The sequence below is a fragment of the Physella acuta genome, unplaced genomic scaffold, assembly GCF_028476545.2.
Source record: "Physella acuta isolate Inbredline_101_S28 unplaced genomic scaffold, ASM2847654v3 ptg000485l, whole genome shotgun sequence".
NCBI classification, from domain to species: domain Eukaryota; kingdom Metazoa; phylum Mollusca; class Gastropoda; family Physidae; genus Physella; species Physella acuta.
Window position 1 is genome coordinate 44,366 of NW_026732004.1, and position 15,027 is coordinate 59,392.

Genomic DNA, 15,027 nt, shown 5'->3' on the forward strand with positions numbered 1-15,027 from the left:
ATATATATATATATATATATATAACCAATAACCGGGTGTAACCACCACACAAAACGAATCAATATCCGGGTGTAACCACCACACAAAACGAGCCAATAACCGGGTGTAACCACCACACAAAACGAGCCAATAACCGGGTGTAACCACCACACAAAACGAATCAATATCCGGGTGTAACCACCACACAAAACGAGCCAATAACTGGGTGTAACCACCACACAAAACGAGCCAATAACCGGGTATAACCACCACACAAAACGAGTCAATAACCGGGTTTAACCACCACACAAAACGAATCAATATCCGGGTGTAACCACCACACAAAACGAGCCAATAACTGGGTGTAACCAGCACACATAACGAGCCAATAACCGGGTGTAAACGAGCCATTAACCGGGTGTAACCACCACACCAAATGAGCCAGTGTGCGAGCGGTACACCTGATGTATCCACCTGTTATTTAATCAAACAATCTTTTAGTACCGACGTTAGTGGCATCATGCTGATGGACTTGTCTGGGAACTGGGGATAGAACTTTCTCTGGATAATCCGCAGGAACAATTATTCGGCATTCATTCCAGTCATATTTACATATTTTATATACAGAATTTACTGTCAAGATTAAGTGAGGTTATATAATTTAGAAATATAATTCACTGGCATAATTTACTGTTAAAATTAATTCTCTTAATATAATTTACTTTTATAATTTTATTTAGTGTCATAATTAAATTTACTTTCAAAATTGACTGTCATAATTGTATTAGTATTAATCGTATTTTGTGGCGTATTGTACTGTCATAATTGACTGTCATAACTAACTGTCATAAGTTATTGTCAACATATTTGGCATTATCTACTAGCACACTCCATTGACATTCTTATCTTGCATTACTGGAACTGTCATCCACCAACACCCCCCCCCCTCGCCCCAAGTAAAGGCAGTAAAAAAAACCGTGTAGGCCTACACTTGCTGTCATTTCGAGAGCCTCAGGGCTTATGCGCATGACCATGTTGCACGCGGAGATTGGCGCTTAATAGGTTATCACGGCAGTGATTGGATTGGACCGAGGTACTTTTTGATCAGGTACCCAGGCTAACCTTTGTGTCTAATCGATGACACGAAGATCGATTAGTTACTCTTAGTTTGATTGGATGTGTTTATCGGTCAGCGTTGTTGGTGTCGGTAGAGGCATCGCTGTGGAGGGTGTGGCGACGTTTTTTGTTTGCGGTGGTTTAAGATAAGGCTCGGGATTAAGATTAGGGTATCGGTGGTTTAGGTTAAAGGTCAAGATTAAGATAGAATTTCCGGGATGTCTGTAGAAAAAATTGATTTTAGATTACGAAGTGGATTGGATTACAAGTTAAGAAAGTTTAGGATTATGTTTAATTTTAGGCATGTTAATGGTTGGGTTAGATAGGAAAATGTTATGGTATGGGCTTAATCTCATATGTATGGTTGGTTTCTGAACAAATCTAGTAAAATTAACATTAAACGCTTTTTCCAGGCTTGTGAGTTTGAATCGCCTAGCTACAAACATCTATACAGCCAATAACGAACATCTATACAGCCAATAACGAACATATATACAGCCAACAACGAACATCTATACAGCCAATAACGAACATCTATACAGCCAATAACGAACATATATACAGCCAACAACGAACATCTATACAGCCAACAACGAACATCTATACAGCCAACAACGAACATCTATACAGCCAGCAACGAACATCTATACAGCCAACAACGAACATCTATACAGCCAACAACGAACATCCATACAGCCAACAACGAACATCTATACAGCCAATAACGAACATCTATACAGCCAATAACGAACACTTCTACCGTTAGCTACAAACACCTTTACAGCCAACTACGAACATTTATACAACGAACATCCATACCGCTAACTACAAACATCGGATCGTGTCCAAATAAGCCTCCGCGTTGAATATTTAAACGCACGCCATAAAAACAACATAGTTCAACTGTTTCTCTGACCGGGGCGTATTAATGGATAGTGTGGTCAGCACTGTCAACAGGACACCATCGCGGGTCAAGCGTTGGGCTTTATTTTATATTCCACTTATATTCCATGAGATCAACTATTATAGACAACAGATTTTTTTTATTTATTTCTGAAATTAGTAAAGTAAAAATAAAAGGTGATTTATATTAGAAAACAATTACAATCTTTAAAAGGGAAACAACTGTAAATTAGTGATATTTGTTAAAAAGCTACAAATTACCTCCCATAAGCCCAGATGAAATATTTTAAATAGGCCTACTTGATACAATCAATCGGAGATAGTCACACAAAATCAAGAGAGGTTAAGCTAGAAAGACTTTTTTTTAATTATCAAAACCTTAAAAAAATGTTAAGCCATTTTTGTTGTTTTAGCCCAAGGTGGGCGGTTTCTGTGAGTGGTGCATAGATAGAGCTCTCATCTAACGTCAAGAGCTGCACCGTTCGAACCCTCTGACCTGGCACCGGAATTAGGCACTAGAAACTAATTTATATTTTAAAAAAAACACACACACAAAGTATTCTAACTGTGGCACGGAGTGACCTATCGGTAGAGAGCTAGACTGCTAACCCGAGAGTCTCGTGTTCAAATCCGGGTACAAGTCTATAGAAAGTCACTGAATCCACCCAGCTGTATGGTCACCTAACTTACGTTAAAGAAAACAAAGGCAGCTGGGCGTAGTGCTGACCATATTATCCCTTCATATGCTGAGGTCTCAGAAACGGATAAACTCTACTTCATCTACCCTATGTGTCTTGGGCACAAACGTGAAAAGATGATGTTACTTATAGTAAAATGCAGGGTGACATCAAATTTTTATATTTTCTGTGCCAACATCGCGTCTGATTCTAAATCCCCTAAATATTGTCGCTAATTGTTTGACTTGACTAAATCCTCTTTACTCCTTGTGGAGCATAGGGCCTCATACACAACCTTCCATTTTGTCCTGTCCCCAGATGTTCATTTTGCAGCCTTCCAAGACATCCCTGCTGTCTTCAGTTCTTCAAGAAAACTCCGCCTCCAGGTCTGTCTCTTTCTCCTGATGTCGCTTCGTTGATAAGTGTGGGGGTTATTCGCTAAGGGTGATTTTGTGTAAGCTTTATAACGACAGGCACAGTGCGTGCTCTTATCTAGAGCTGAGATAAATTTTGTATAATATTATAATTAAGTATGGACGATTTATTATTATTATATTTTGCCTCAGACATGTAATTACAGCGTCACTTTGCCTTGAATGTTTGCTTCAGTATAACAGTTTTTATCGTCGGCTTTGTTCTTGGTTGGACAAAGGCTATGAAAGCAAATCCAAAGAGAAAAGTTGGCTGAAATCGGAGTCGATGGCCTCAGTTGACACGTATATTTAATTGGAAAACGTACGGCTCATACTTAATTTTGTTGGAGGGGATCCCTTCCAACACTAACAAAAATAACCCGGGAGCGATCTCCCCTAAACTTTCTCGAATATTCTTTTATAAAAAACACAGGGGATGGGAACTCGGGATATAGACATGAATTTTAATCCATTTTAAATACCTAAACTTTTAAAAATAGAATAAAATCTCGTAGAAAAAAAGAATTGCACACCTGTGAACGCCAAATAAAACGTGCATAATAGTGCGAAATATTATTAGTACTTTATAAATTTACATTCGTTTTTTGAGAAATCGGAAATAGCGAAAATTAGTACTTCCGGTCAACGGAAAATACTCAAAATTTGACAGAAGGTAGAGAATTAGATCTTTTACTAACATGTGAAATTTCGTTTATCTATCTGAAATAGTACTCAAGTTATAGGCTTTTTAAAAATTCAAAGTAGAAAAAGTACCACTTCCGTATTTCGGAAATCGCTTAAAAGTTGATACGGATCTACGATTTTGATAAAATACTTATATATGAAATTTCATCAACCTAGCTTTAACGGTACTCAAGTTATCGTGTTTACACACAGACACACAGACAACGGACAGAATTGCAAAGTCCAGTTTTTACGACTCGATAACGCATAAAACGCCAAAATGTTTATATATTTGTATTTATAATTTTTGCCTGATTAAAATAAGTCCACTATACTCCGGATGTGATGAAGGACTGAGTAGTAAAACGGTGAAAACTGTCAAAATGTCATGTTATTTTTGTGCACGATTACAATACTTTCTCTATACTTCGTATGTACGAGAAAGTAAAAAGTAAGAACTAAGAAGAAGAAAGAATCAAAGATTACGGCTTGTGAGGACTGATACAGATTTACAAAAATATACTTGTTTCTTACACGTAGTGGTTTACATTCACATAGATCTGATTCAAAACGTCTGATAATAATTTTAGTCGATAATTATAGAAAAGAACGAATTGGGTCCAGAATTCCAAGTTATTATATCAGCAATGATATTTCAATTGTAAATAAGTTTAAAAAATCTTAAACCAACACGTAAAGTGTTCAACGTAGATAATGTAACTGTACTTTTAAAAAACATATAAACAAAAAAAGTTAAATACTAGTTAAATCCCTTCAAAAATATATTATTTAAAATTATTAATAAAAAATAAACAATTTACCTATATATTGTTTTAATTTGATGCATTTTATTCTTTAAGAACGTAGTAATATAATGTCTCCCTTGCTGTTATTTGATTTTAAAATGGGAAGTAACTGATATAAATATAAAACTCGAGGGATTTCTAACACAATATATTTAAATGATCATAACCAATATCTAACAGGCAGTGCCGTTGCTATGTCGGGTATCACCCGGTGCGGCACTTCGTGATGTCACCCCCTCCCCCAAGAAACAATATATATATATATATATATATATATATATATATATATATATATATATATATATATATATATATATATATATATATATATATATATATATATATATACGTGTGTGTGTATCGGCCTACATGGTGCTACCACCACCCCTTTATAATTGTCGATTTGTATTTAAAAGACCATTTAACTTAAATTAATTCTTAAATGATCTGGAAAAAAGGCATTTTTCTTCTGTATATTTTGCAATTTTTTACCTCGATGTTACTCCCTATATGGTGTCACTCGCTGCGGCCCGCACCCCCGCCCCGCCCTCACTACGCCTCTGCTAACAGGTTAAGTGTATTCATGTCTACAAAGAGCCTCAATTAATTAAATATTTCTATGTTACTGAATATCATTTAGCCGGAAATCAAATTCGCACCATAGAATAATGTAAACACCTTTTTTTTTGCAAGATCTGCCATTTGAAACATGCAGTATTTATTAAACATTGTGGTTCTACTAATGTTGTTTCGGTACTAATTCTTTTTGTGTGCTCACAATTTTAATTTTGATTGTATTTATTTTCAGAAATGTGAACACAAAAGCAGCCAGATTACTTTTTCGATTATGCAATTAGTTGGGTAATTTTAGCGTTGTTTATTGCATTATTAATGTGTTAATCACGGGTGGTGTTGCTAAGTGATGGTGTGGCTACAGGGTGGTGTGGCTACAGGGTGGTGTGGCTACAGGGTGGTGTGGCTACAGGGTGGTGTGGCTACAGGGTGGTGTGGCTACAGGGTGGTGTGGCTACAGGGTGGTGTGGCTACAGGGTGGTGTGGCTACAGGGTGGTGTGGCTACAGGGTGGTGTGGCTACAGGGTGGTGTGGCTACAGGGTGGTGTGGCTACAGGATGGTGTGTCCACGGGCGCATTGCTTCTCATGCTGTGATGAAGTTATTCTAGCCAAATAATTTAATTGATAGCCCTTTCTTGCATGTCGTCTAGTGCAGGCCGCTCCATACCGAGCAACCCAGCGGTTTTCAACCAATTCAAGTCGATACACACAGGGATCGGACAGCCAGAACCCAAATGAACATTGTAAGATGGGATGTTCGATTCATGGCCAATCTGTTTCATTCAGAATTCAGTGAGTAAACACAGATATACATGTATGACAGACACCTCTCCCAGCCCATAGAGTGACGACAGACACCTTTACCCGCTTATATTGTGACGACAGACACGTATACCTGCATATACAGTGACGACAGACACCTGTACCTGCATATACAGTGAGAACAGACACGTATACCTGCATATACAGTGAGGACAGACACCTATACCTGCATATACAGTGACGACAGACAGTGAGTACACACTAACCATCTCACCCCTTTGTGATCCCAGTAAGAAAGTTTTTTTTCAAACTAATCATTTCTAAACAAATTTAAAACATATGTTCAAGTTTTTCACCTTTTAATACCATTTTGAATACACCCCAAAATATTTTAAAAACAAACATTTCATGTGCACTCTGTTTAAAGCTAAAAATTATATTAAAAATTCATAAACACATGTTAAGGGTCAGTTTTTTTTACACACAATGTTGTAAGTAAAGTCTAGTGAACTACAAACGTATGATCAACATAAACTGATTGAGTGGGGATGAACGAAGCGAGACAACTCCATTGACTTGCTGCACATTTAAAAATAATCGAAATAAGTTCGAAAACTAGATGCTCATGATAAAAACAATTTTAAAAATAATTCTTTTAGGTCGTGTTTCTATATTTAAAATGTCTTAATACTGCATGTGCACAAAATTAAACTATAGGTTTTTAAAAAGTGTAAAGAAAGGACTACAGCATAACAAATTATATGAATAAATAAAAAAAAAATCTCCTTAAAATGTAACTGTATGTTAACATGTTTAACAATACAGACTTTTACGGACAGTTTTGAGCGAGGACGCCTTCCATTGTTTACAAGAAAACCGTTATCCAAACCTATCCGTTCACCTCACAATATAGAGACAGAGTACTAACTCCTAAAACCCACTTCTGACAATCCTTGACAGTACTCACTCCTAAAACCCACTTCAGACAATCCTTGACAGTACTCACTCCTAAAACCCACTTCAGACAATCCTTGACAGTACTTACTCCTAAAACCCACTTCTGACAATCCTTGACAGTACTTACTCCTAAAACCCACTTCTGACAATCCTTGACAGTACTAACTCCTAAAACCCACTTCAGACAATCCTTGACAGTACTCACTCCTAAAACCCACTTCTGACAATCCTTGACAGTACTCACTCCTAAAACCCACTTCAGAAATCCTTGACAGTACTCATTCCTAAAACCCACTTCTGACAATCCTTGACAGTACTCACTCCTAAAACCCATCTCTGACAATCCTTGACAGTACTCCTAAAACCATCTCTGACAATCCTTAACCCTGACAGTACTCACTCCTAAAACCCACTTCTGACGATCCTTGACATAGTACTCACTCCTAAAACCCACTTGTGACAATCCTTGACAGTACTCATTCCTAAAACCCACTTCTGACAATCCTTGACAGTACTCACTCCTAAAACCCATTTCTGACGATCCTTGACAGTACTCATTCCTAAAACCCACTTCTGACAATCCTTGACAGCACTCACACTTAAAACCCACTTCTGACAATCCTCCACCTTGACAGTACTCACTCCTAAAACCCACTTCTGACGATCCTTGACATAGTACTCACTCCTAAAACCCACTTGTGACAATCCTTGACAGTACTCATTCCTAAAACCCACTTCTGACAATCCTTGACAGTACTCACTCATAAAACCCACTTCTGACAATCCTTGACAGTACTCCTAAAACCCATCTCTGACAATCCTTGACAGTACTCACTCCTAAAACCCACTTCTGACAATCCTTGACAGTACTCACTCCTAAAACCCACTTCTGACAATCCTTGACAGTACTCACTCCTAAAATCCACTTCTGACAATCTTATACAGTACTCACTCCTAAAACCCACTTCTGACAATCCTTGACAGTACTCACTCCTAAAACCCACTTCTGACAATCCTTGACAGTACTCACTCCTAAAACCCACTTCAGACAACCCTTGACAGTACTCACTCCTAAAACCCACTTCTGACAATCCTTGACAGTACTCACTCCTAAAACCCTTCTCTGACAATCCTTGACAGTACTCCTAAAACCCACTTCAGACAATCCTTGACAGTACTCACTCCTAAAACCCACTTCAGACAATCCTTGACAGTACTCACTCCAAAAACCCATCTCTGACAAACCTTGACAGTGCTCATTCCTAAAACCCATCTCTGACAATCCTTGACAGTACTCACTCCTAAAACCCATCTCTGACAATCCTTGACAGTGCTCATTCCTAAAACCCATCTCTGACAATCCTTGACAGTACTCACTCCTAAAACCCATCTCTGACTATCCTTGACAGTACTCACACTTAAAACCCACTTCTGACAATTCTCCACCTTGACATAGTACTCACTCCTAAAACCCATCTCTGACGATCCTCAACCTGAATCTCCCCGTATAACCCCAGAGACGTGGGCAGTACGACAACGTGTGGGCGTACTTGCCCGTAGCGCCGCACGCCGGGCAGACGACAGACTTGAGGGACGGGCAGACGACCATGCCAACCGCATCCCGGATGGGATGTGACGTGTACTGGTCCCGGCGCATGCCTTTCTTCTTGCAGAAGCCGCAGAATTTGCCCAGAGACTTGAGGAGCTGGTCTGATGGCCTGGTTGGGACAAGATCCCCCTCGGCGCTAGGCGGGCTGTTTGGACTCTGACCACTGTCCGTGTTACTCAAGTCTGGCACATACCCGTCGCTGGCGCCGTTCATGTCGTTTGGAGACATCTGAACTTGTCTTAAAAGATTGGTCTCTGTTTCCGATGGTTGCCACACAGCAAGTTCGGGGTCTGTGGAGTCACTGGTGAAATTTCCAGAAACAAATGAGTAATTGGGAATGTATTGAAAGCCACTGGCTTCAGAAGGGCTATTAGGAACATTCTCAAATGTATTAAAATCCATCGAGTCGCTGGGAGAATTACCAGAACCGTAATGTTCCACTACATGATTGCAGCTATTTTCTAGGTCGGTGGCTTCCACTAAACCAGTGCCACTGCATAAACTACACCTGAGGTAATATTTTAACCCTTGCTGCGCGGGTTCGAAGCTTGTGATCGCGTCGTCGTTGACTGTCGGTGAGGTAGGGTTAACGCATGGTGTATTCCTCCTGGAACGTCTTGATCTCTTTTTCTTTGGTGAGAGATTGGTCTGCGTGGTGGCATTAGTAACTTGTCCATTGTCTTCATGAACAACACGAGGAATTAGTCCATTATTTTGGCTATTGACGTAAGGTATTTGTCCATTGCTTTGGCCATTGACGTAAGACATTTGTCCATTATTTTGAGTATTGACGTAAGGTATTTGTCCATTATTTTGAGTATTGACGTAAGGTATTTGTCCATTATTTTGAGTATTGACGTAAGGTATTTGTCCATTATTTTGAGTATTGACGTAAGGTATTTGTCCATTATTTTGAGTATTGACGTAAGGTATTTGTCCATTATTTTGAGTATTGACGTAAGGTATTTGTCCATTATTTTGAGTATTGACGTAAGGTATTTGTCCATTATTTTGAGTATTGACGTAAGGTATTTTTCCATTGTTTTGGCCATTGACGTAAGTTATTTGGCCATTGTTTTGGCCATTGACGTAAGTTATTTGGCCATTGTTTTGGCCATTGACGTAAGTTATTTGGCCATTGTTTTGGCCATTGACGTAAGGTATTTGTCCATTGTTTTGGCCATTGACGTAAGGTATTTGTCCATTGTTTTGGCCATTGACGTACGGCATTTGTCCATTGCTTTGGTCATTGACGTAAGGCATTTGTCCATTATTTTGAGTATTGACGTAAGGTATTTGTCCATTGTTTTGGCAATTGACGTAAGAAATTTGTCCATTGCTTTGGCCATTGACGTAAGGTATTTGTCCATTGTTTTGGCCATTGACGTAAGACATTTGTCCATTATTTTGAGTATTGACGTAAGACATTTGTCCATTATTTTGAGTATTGACGTAAGGTATTTGTCCATTGTTTTGGCCATTGACGACCGGTATTTGTCCATTGTTTTGGCCATTGACGTAAGGCATTTGTCCATTATTTTGAGTATTGACGTAAGGTATTTGTCCATTGTTTTGGCAATTGACGTAAGAAATTTGTCCATTGCTTTGGCCATTGACGTAAGGTATTTGTCCATTGTTTTGGCCATTGACGTAAGACATTTGTCCATTGTTTTGGCCATTGACGTAAGGTATTTGTCCATTGTTTTGGCCATTGATGCACGGTATTTGTCCATTGTTTTGGGTATTGACGTAAGGTATTTGTCCATTACATTGGCAACTGACGAAAGGTATTTGTCCATTGTTTTGGGAATTAACGTAAGATGTTTGTCCATTGTTTTGGCCATTGACGTAAGGTATTTGTCCATTATTTTGGGTATTGACGTAAGACATTTGTCCATTATTTTGAGTATTGACGTAAGGTATTTGTCCATTGTTTTGGCCATTGACGTAAGGAATTTGTCCATTATTTTGGGTATTGACGTAAGACATTTGTCCATTATTTTGGGTATTGACGTAAGGTATTTGTCCATTATTTTGGGTATTGACGTAAGGTATTTGTCCATTGTTTTGGCCATTGACGTATGGAATTTGACAATTGCTGTTGGTATTCCCGTAAGAAACTTCAACACAGCTTTGGACATTAACGTTAGGAATGTTTTCATTTGTTTGGGCATACATGTTCGTAATTTGTCCGTTGCTTTCAGTACTCAAACTTAGAACTTCTCCAATGCTTTGGGTATTCGCATTAGGAATTTGTCCATTGCTTTGGTCGTTTACGTAATGTATTTGTCCATTGCTTTGAGCATTCAAGTTTGGAATTTGTCCATTGCTTTGGGCATTCACGTTAGGAACGTGTCCGTCGTTTTGAACTTTTTTGTTAGGACTTTCTCCGTTGCTTTGTGTATTTGCGTTAGGAATTTGTTGCTTGCTTTGGGTATTTGCGTTAGGAATTTGTCCAGTGCTTTGGGCTTTCACTTTAAGAATTTGTCCAGTGCTTTGGGAATTCACACCCACCTTGCTTTGGATATTTGCATTGCTATGTGCATTAACGTTAGGAGTTTGTCCATTGCTATGTACATTAACGTTAGGAATTTGTCTATTGCTTTGGGTACTTGAAGAAGTAACACGTCCATTGCTTTGAGTATTTACATAAGGATTTTGCCCATTGCTTTTGTGAGTAACTTCATTACTTTGGATATTTACCATAATTTGGCTAGTGCTTTGGATACTCATTTCTGGTCTTCGTTTATTGTTTAAAGTATTCATACAAGTGATTTGTCCGTTGTTTTGCATGTTGACATGATGAATTTTTCCATTGCTTTTTGCATTTACATCTAGAATTCGCCCATTTTTTATGGCAATCATACAAGGATAGTGTCCAGTGGCTTTATTTTCATTAGAAACGTGCCCATTACTGTCTTGTTTAATTACATGATGAACTTTTCCATTTACCTGTGCATCTTTCTTAGCTCCAGCACCAGTGTGTTTTGATTCTTTAGGAGGCTGTTCGCTAGTAGCTTTGTTGTCATCATTCCTAATTCTAAAAATCGTTTCGTTAGTTCTTTTTGAAATATCTACGCAGCTTTTATCCTTGTCTTTTGGTACTTGCTCGTTGATATACTGTAGTGCAGTGTTTGGCACGGCCTTCGTACTTGGTATGATTCTCTTCGGAATAGCTCCACCATTTTTCAACGGATCATTGACGCTGCTAGACTTTATATCAATGCTTGCTTTAGCCGTGCCGACGCATCTGTCATTGTCCGGACACGAGAATGTGACAGTCTTTTCCGGATGAGAGAATGTGACAGACTTTTCCGGATGAGAGAATGTGACAGACTTTTCCGGAGAAGATAATTCGTTAGTGGTCTTTTCCGGAGGAGAGAATTTGAGACAGGTCTTTTCCGGAGGAGAGTATGCGATAGAGGTCTTTTCCGGACGGTAGTATGTGACAGTATTTTCCGGAGGGGAAAATGTGACAGTATTTTCCGGACGGGAGAATGTGACAGTCTTTTCCGGACGGGAGAATGTGACAGACTTTTCCGGACGGGAGAATGTGACAGACTTTTCTGGACGGGAGAATAAGACAGAGAGCTGCTTCACACTTTGGAATTCAGCTGCGGTCTGCACCACACCCTGAGGTGGAGAGGATGTCTGCACCACACCCTGAGGTGGAGAGGATGTCTGCACCACACCCTGAGGTGGAGAGGATGTCTGCTGCACTCCCTGAGGTGGAGAGGATTTCTGTAGCTGCTGCACTCCCTGAGGTGGAGAGGATTTCTGTAGCTGCTGCACTCCCTGAGGTGGAGAGGATTTCTGTGTCTGCTGCACTCCCTGAGGTGGAGAGGATTTCTGTAGATGCTGCACTCCCTGAGGTGGAGAGGATTTCTGTGTCTGCTGCACTCCCTGAGGTGGAGAGGATGTCTGCTGCACTCCCTGAGGTGGAGAGGACGTCTGCTGCACTCCCTGAGGTGGAGAGGATTTCTGTGTCTGCTGCACTCCCTGAGGCGGAGAGGATTTCTGTGTCTGCTGCACTCCCTGAGGTGGAGAGGATGTCTGCTGCACTCCCTGAGGTGGAGAGGATGTCTGCTGCACTCCCTGAGGTGGAGAGGATTTCTGTAGCTGCTGCACTCCCTGAGGTGGAGAGGATTTCTGTGTCTGCTGCACTCCCTGAGGTGGAGAGGATTTCTGTAGATGCTGCACTCCCTGAGGTGGAGAGGATTTCTGTGTCTGCTGCACTCCCTGAGGTGGAGAGGATGTCTGCTGCACTCCCTGAGGTGGAGAGGACGTCTGCTGCACTCCCTGAGGTGGAGAGGATTTCTGTGTCTGCTGCACTCCCTGAGGCGGAGAGGATTTCTGTGTCTGCTGCACTCCCTGAGGTGGAGAGGATGTCTGCTGCACTCCCTGAGGTGGAGAGGATGTCTGCTGCACTCCCTGAGGTGGAGAGGATTTCTGTAGCTGCTGCACTCCCTGAGGTGGAGAGGATTTCTGTTTCTGCTGCACTCCCTGAGGTGGAGAGGATGTCTGCTGCACTCCCTGAGGTGGAGAGGATGTCTGCTGCACTCCCTGAGGTGGAGAGGATGTCTGCTGCACTCCCTGAGGTGGAGAGGATGTCTGCTGCACTCCCTGAGGTGGAGAGGATGTCTGCTGCACTCCCTGAGGTGGAGAGGATGTCTGCTGCACTCCCTGAGGTGGAGAGGATGTCTGCTGCACTCCCTGAGGTGGAGAGGATGTCTGCTGCACTCCCTGAGGTGGAGAGGATGTCTGCTGCACTCCCTGAGGTGGAGAGGATGTCTGCTGCACTCCCTGAGGTGGAGAGGATGTCTGCTGCACTCCCTGAGGTGGAGAGGATGTCTGCTGCACTCCCTGAGGTGGAGAGGATGTCTGCTGCACTCCCTGAGGTGGAGAGGATGTCTGCTGCACTCCCTGAGGTGGAGAGGATGTCTGCTGCACTCCCTGAGGTGGAGAGGATGTCTGCTGCACTCCCTGAGGTGGAGAGGATTTCTGTGTCTGCTGCACTCCCTGAGGTGGAGAGGATGTCTGTGTCTGCTGCACTCCCTGAGGTGGAGAGGATGTCTGCTGCACTCCCTGAGGTGGAGAGGATGTCTGCTGCACTCCCTGAGGTGGAGAGGATGCCTGCTGCACTCCCTGAGGTGGAGAGGATGTCTGCTGCACTCCCTGAGGTGGAGAGGATGTCTGCTGCACTCCCTGAGGTGGAGAGGATGTCTGCTGCACTCCCTGAGGTGGAGAGGATGTCTGCTGCACTCCCTGAGGTGGAGAGGATGTCTGCTGCACTCCCTGAGGTGGAGAGGATATCTGCTGAACTTTCTGAGGTGGAGAGGATGTCTGCAGCATTCCCTGAGGTGGAGAGGATGTCTGCTGCACTCCCTGAGGTGGAGAGGATGTCTGTTGCACTCCCTGAGGTGGAGAGGATTTCTGTAGCTGCTGCACTCCCTGAGGTGGAGAGGATTTCTGTGTCTGCTGCACTCCCTGAGGTGGAGAGTATGTCTGCTGCACTCCCTGAGGTGGAGAGGATGTCTGCTGCACTCCCTGAGGTGGAGAGGATGTCTGTTGCACTCCCTGAGGTGGAGAGGATTTCTGTGTCTGCTGCACTCCCTGAGGTGGAGAGGATGTCTGCACCACACCCTGAGGTGGAGAGGATGTCTGCTGCACTCCCTGAGGTGGAGAGGATTTCTGTAGCTGCTGCACTCCCTGAGGTGGAGAGGATTTCTGTGTCTGCTGCACTCCCTGAGGTGGAGAGGATTTCTGTAGCTGCAGCACTCCCTGAGGTGGAGAGGATTTCTGTGTCTGCTGCACTCCCTGAGGTGGAGAGGATTTCTGTGTCTGCTGCACTCCCTGAGGTGGAGAGGATGTCTGCTGCACTCCCTGAGGTGGAGAGGACGTCTGCTGCACTCCCTGAGGTGGAGAGGATTTCTGTGTCTGCTGCACTCCCTGAGGCGGAGAGGATTTCTGTGTCTGCTGCACTCCCTGAGGTGGAGAGGATGTCTGCTGCACTCCCTGAGGTGGAGAGGATGTCTGCTGCACTCCCTGAGGTGGAGAGGATGTCTGCTGCACTCCCTGAGGTGGAGAGGATGTCTGCTGCACTCCCTGAGGTGGAGAGGATGTCTGCTGCACTCCCTGAGGTGGAGAGGATGTCTGCTGCACTCCCTGAGGTGGAGAGGATGTCTGCTGCACTCCCTGAGGTGGAGAGGATGTCTGCTGCACTCCCTGAGGTGGAGAAGATTTCTGCTGCACTCCCTGAGTATCCATCGTTTCTGACGGTACTTGAATTAACTTAAAATAACAACCTGGAATTAGAATAGTAAATATTAACTTACGGCAAGAATGAATTTATTTTCTTTTTCAAAACGTTGAAGGGAAAAGATGCTTTACTTTAGTGTAATGTAGAGTACAATCCCTAAGTTTTTGGAAACTATAAAGCCATGTTAGCTTATGGAATATCAGTATTTGTAAATCAGATCAAATTTTAAAGTTTTTGTTAAGTATCATTAACATTTTTATTTACAATCTACACTATGTAACCACATTT

The 15,027-nt window shown here is 42.0% G+C and overlaps 1 protein-coding gene across 1 annotated transcript; it reads right to left on the minus strand.

The window, feature by feature from the left end:
• Positions 1 to 8,336: 8,336 nt before the first annotated feature.
• On the minus strand, positions 8,337 to 14,747 carry LOC131944192 (mucin-2-like). The gene is made up of 2 exons (XM_059304723.1): positions 11,433 to 14,747; positions 8,337 to 9,128 (listed from the first exon to the last, which is right to left on the minus strand). The coding sequence occupies exons 1-2, from the start codon at positions 14,745 to 14,747 to the stop codon at positions 8,337 to 8,339; spliced, it is 4,107 nt and encodes a 1,368-aa protein (XP_059160706.1).
• Between the last annotated feature and the right edge of the window lie 280 nt (positions 14,748 to 15,027).

What these genes read in the sequence shown, in the direction of transcription:
- LOC131944192 (XM_059304723.1), bottom strand. Translation starts at nt 14,747, where the DNA reads ATGGATACTCAGGGAGTGCAGCAGAAATCTTCTCCACCTCAGGGAGTG. An exon ending in GAGCTAAGAAAGATGCACAG is followed by an intron (nt 9,129 to 11,432) that starts GTAAATGGAAAA and finishes GCCACCACGCAG; the next exon opens with ACCAATCTCTCACCAAAGAA.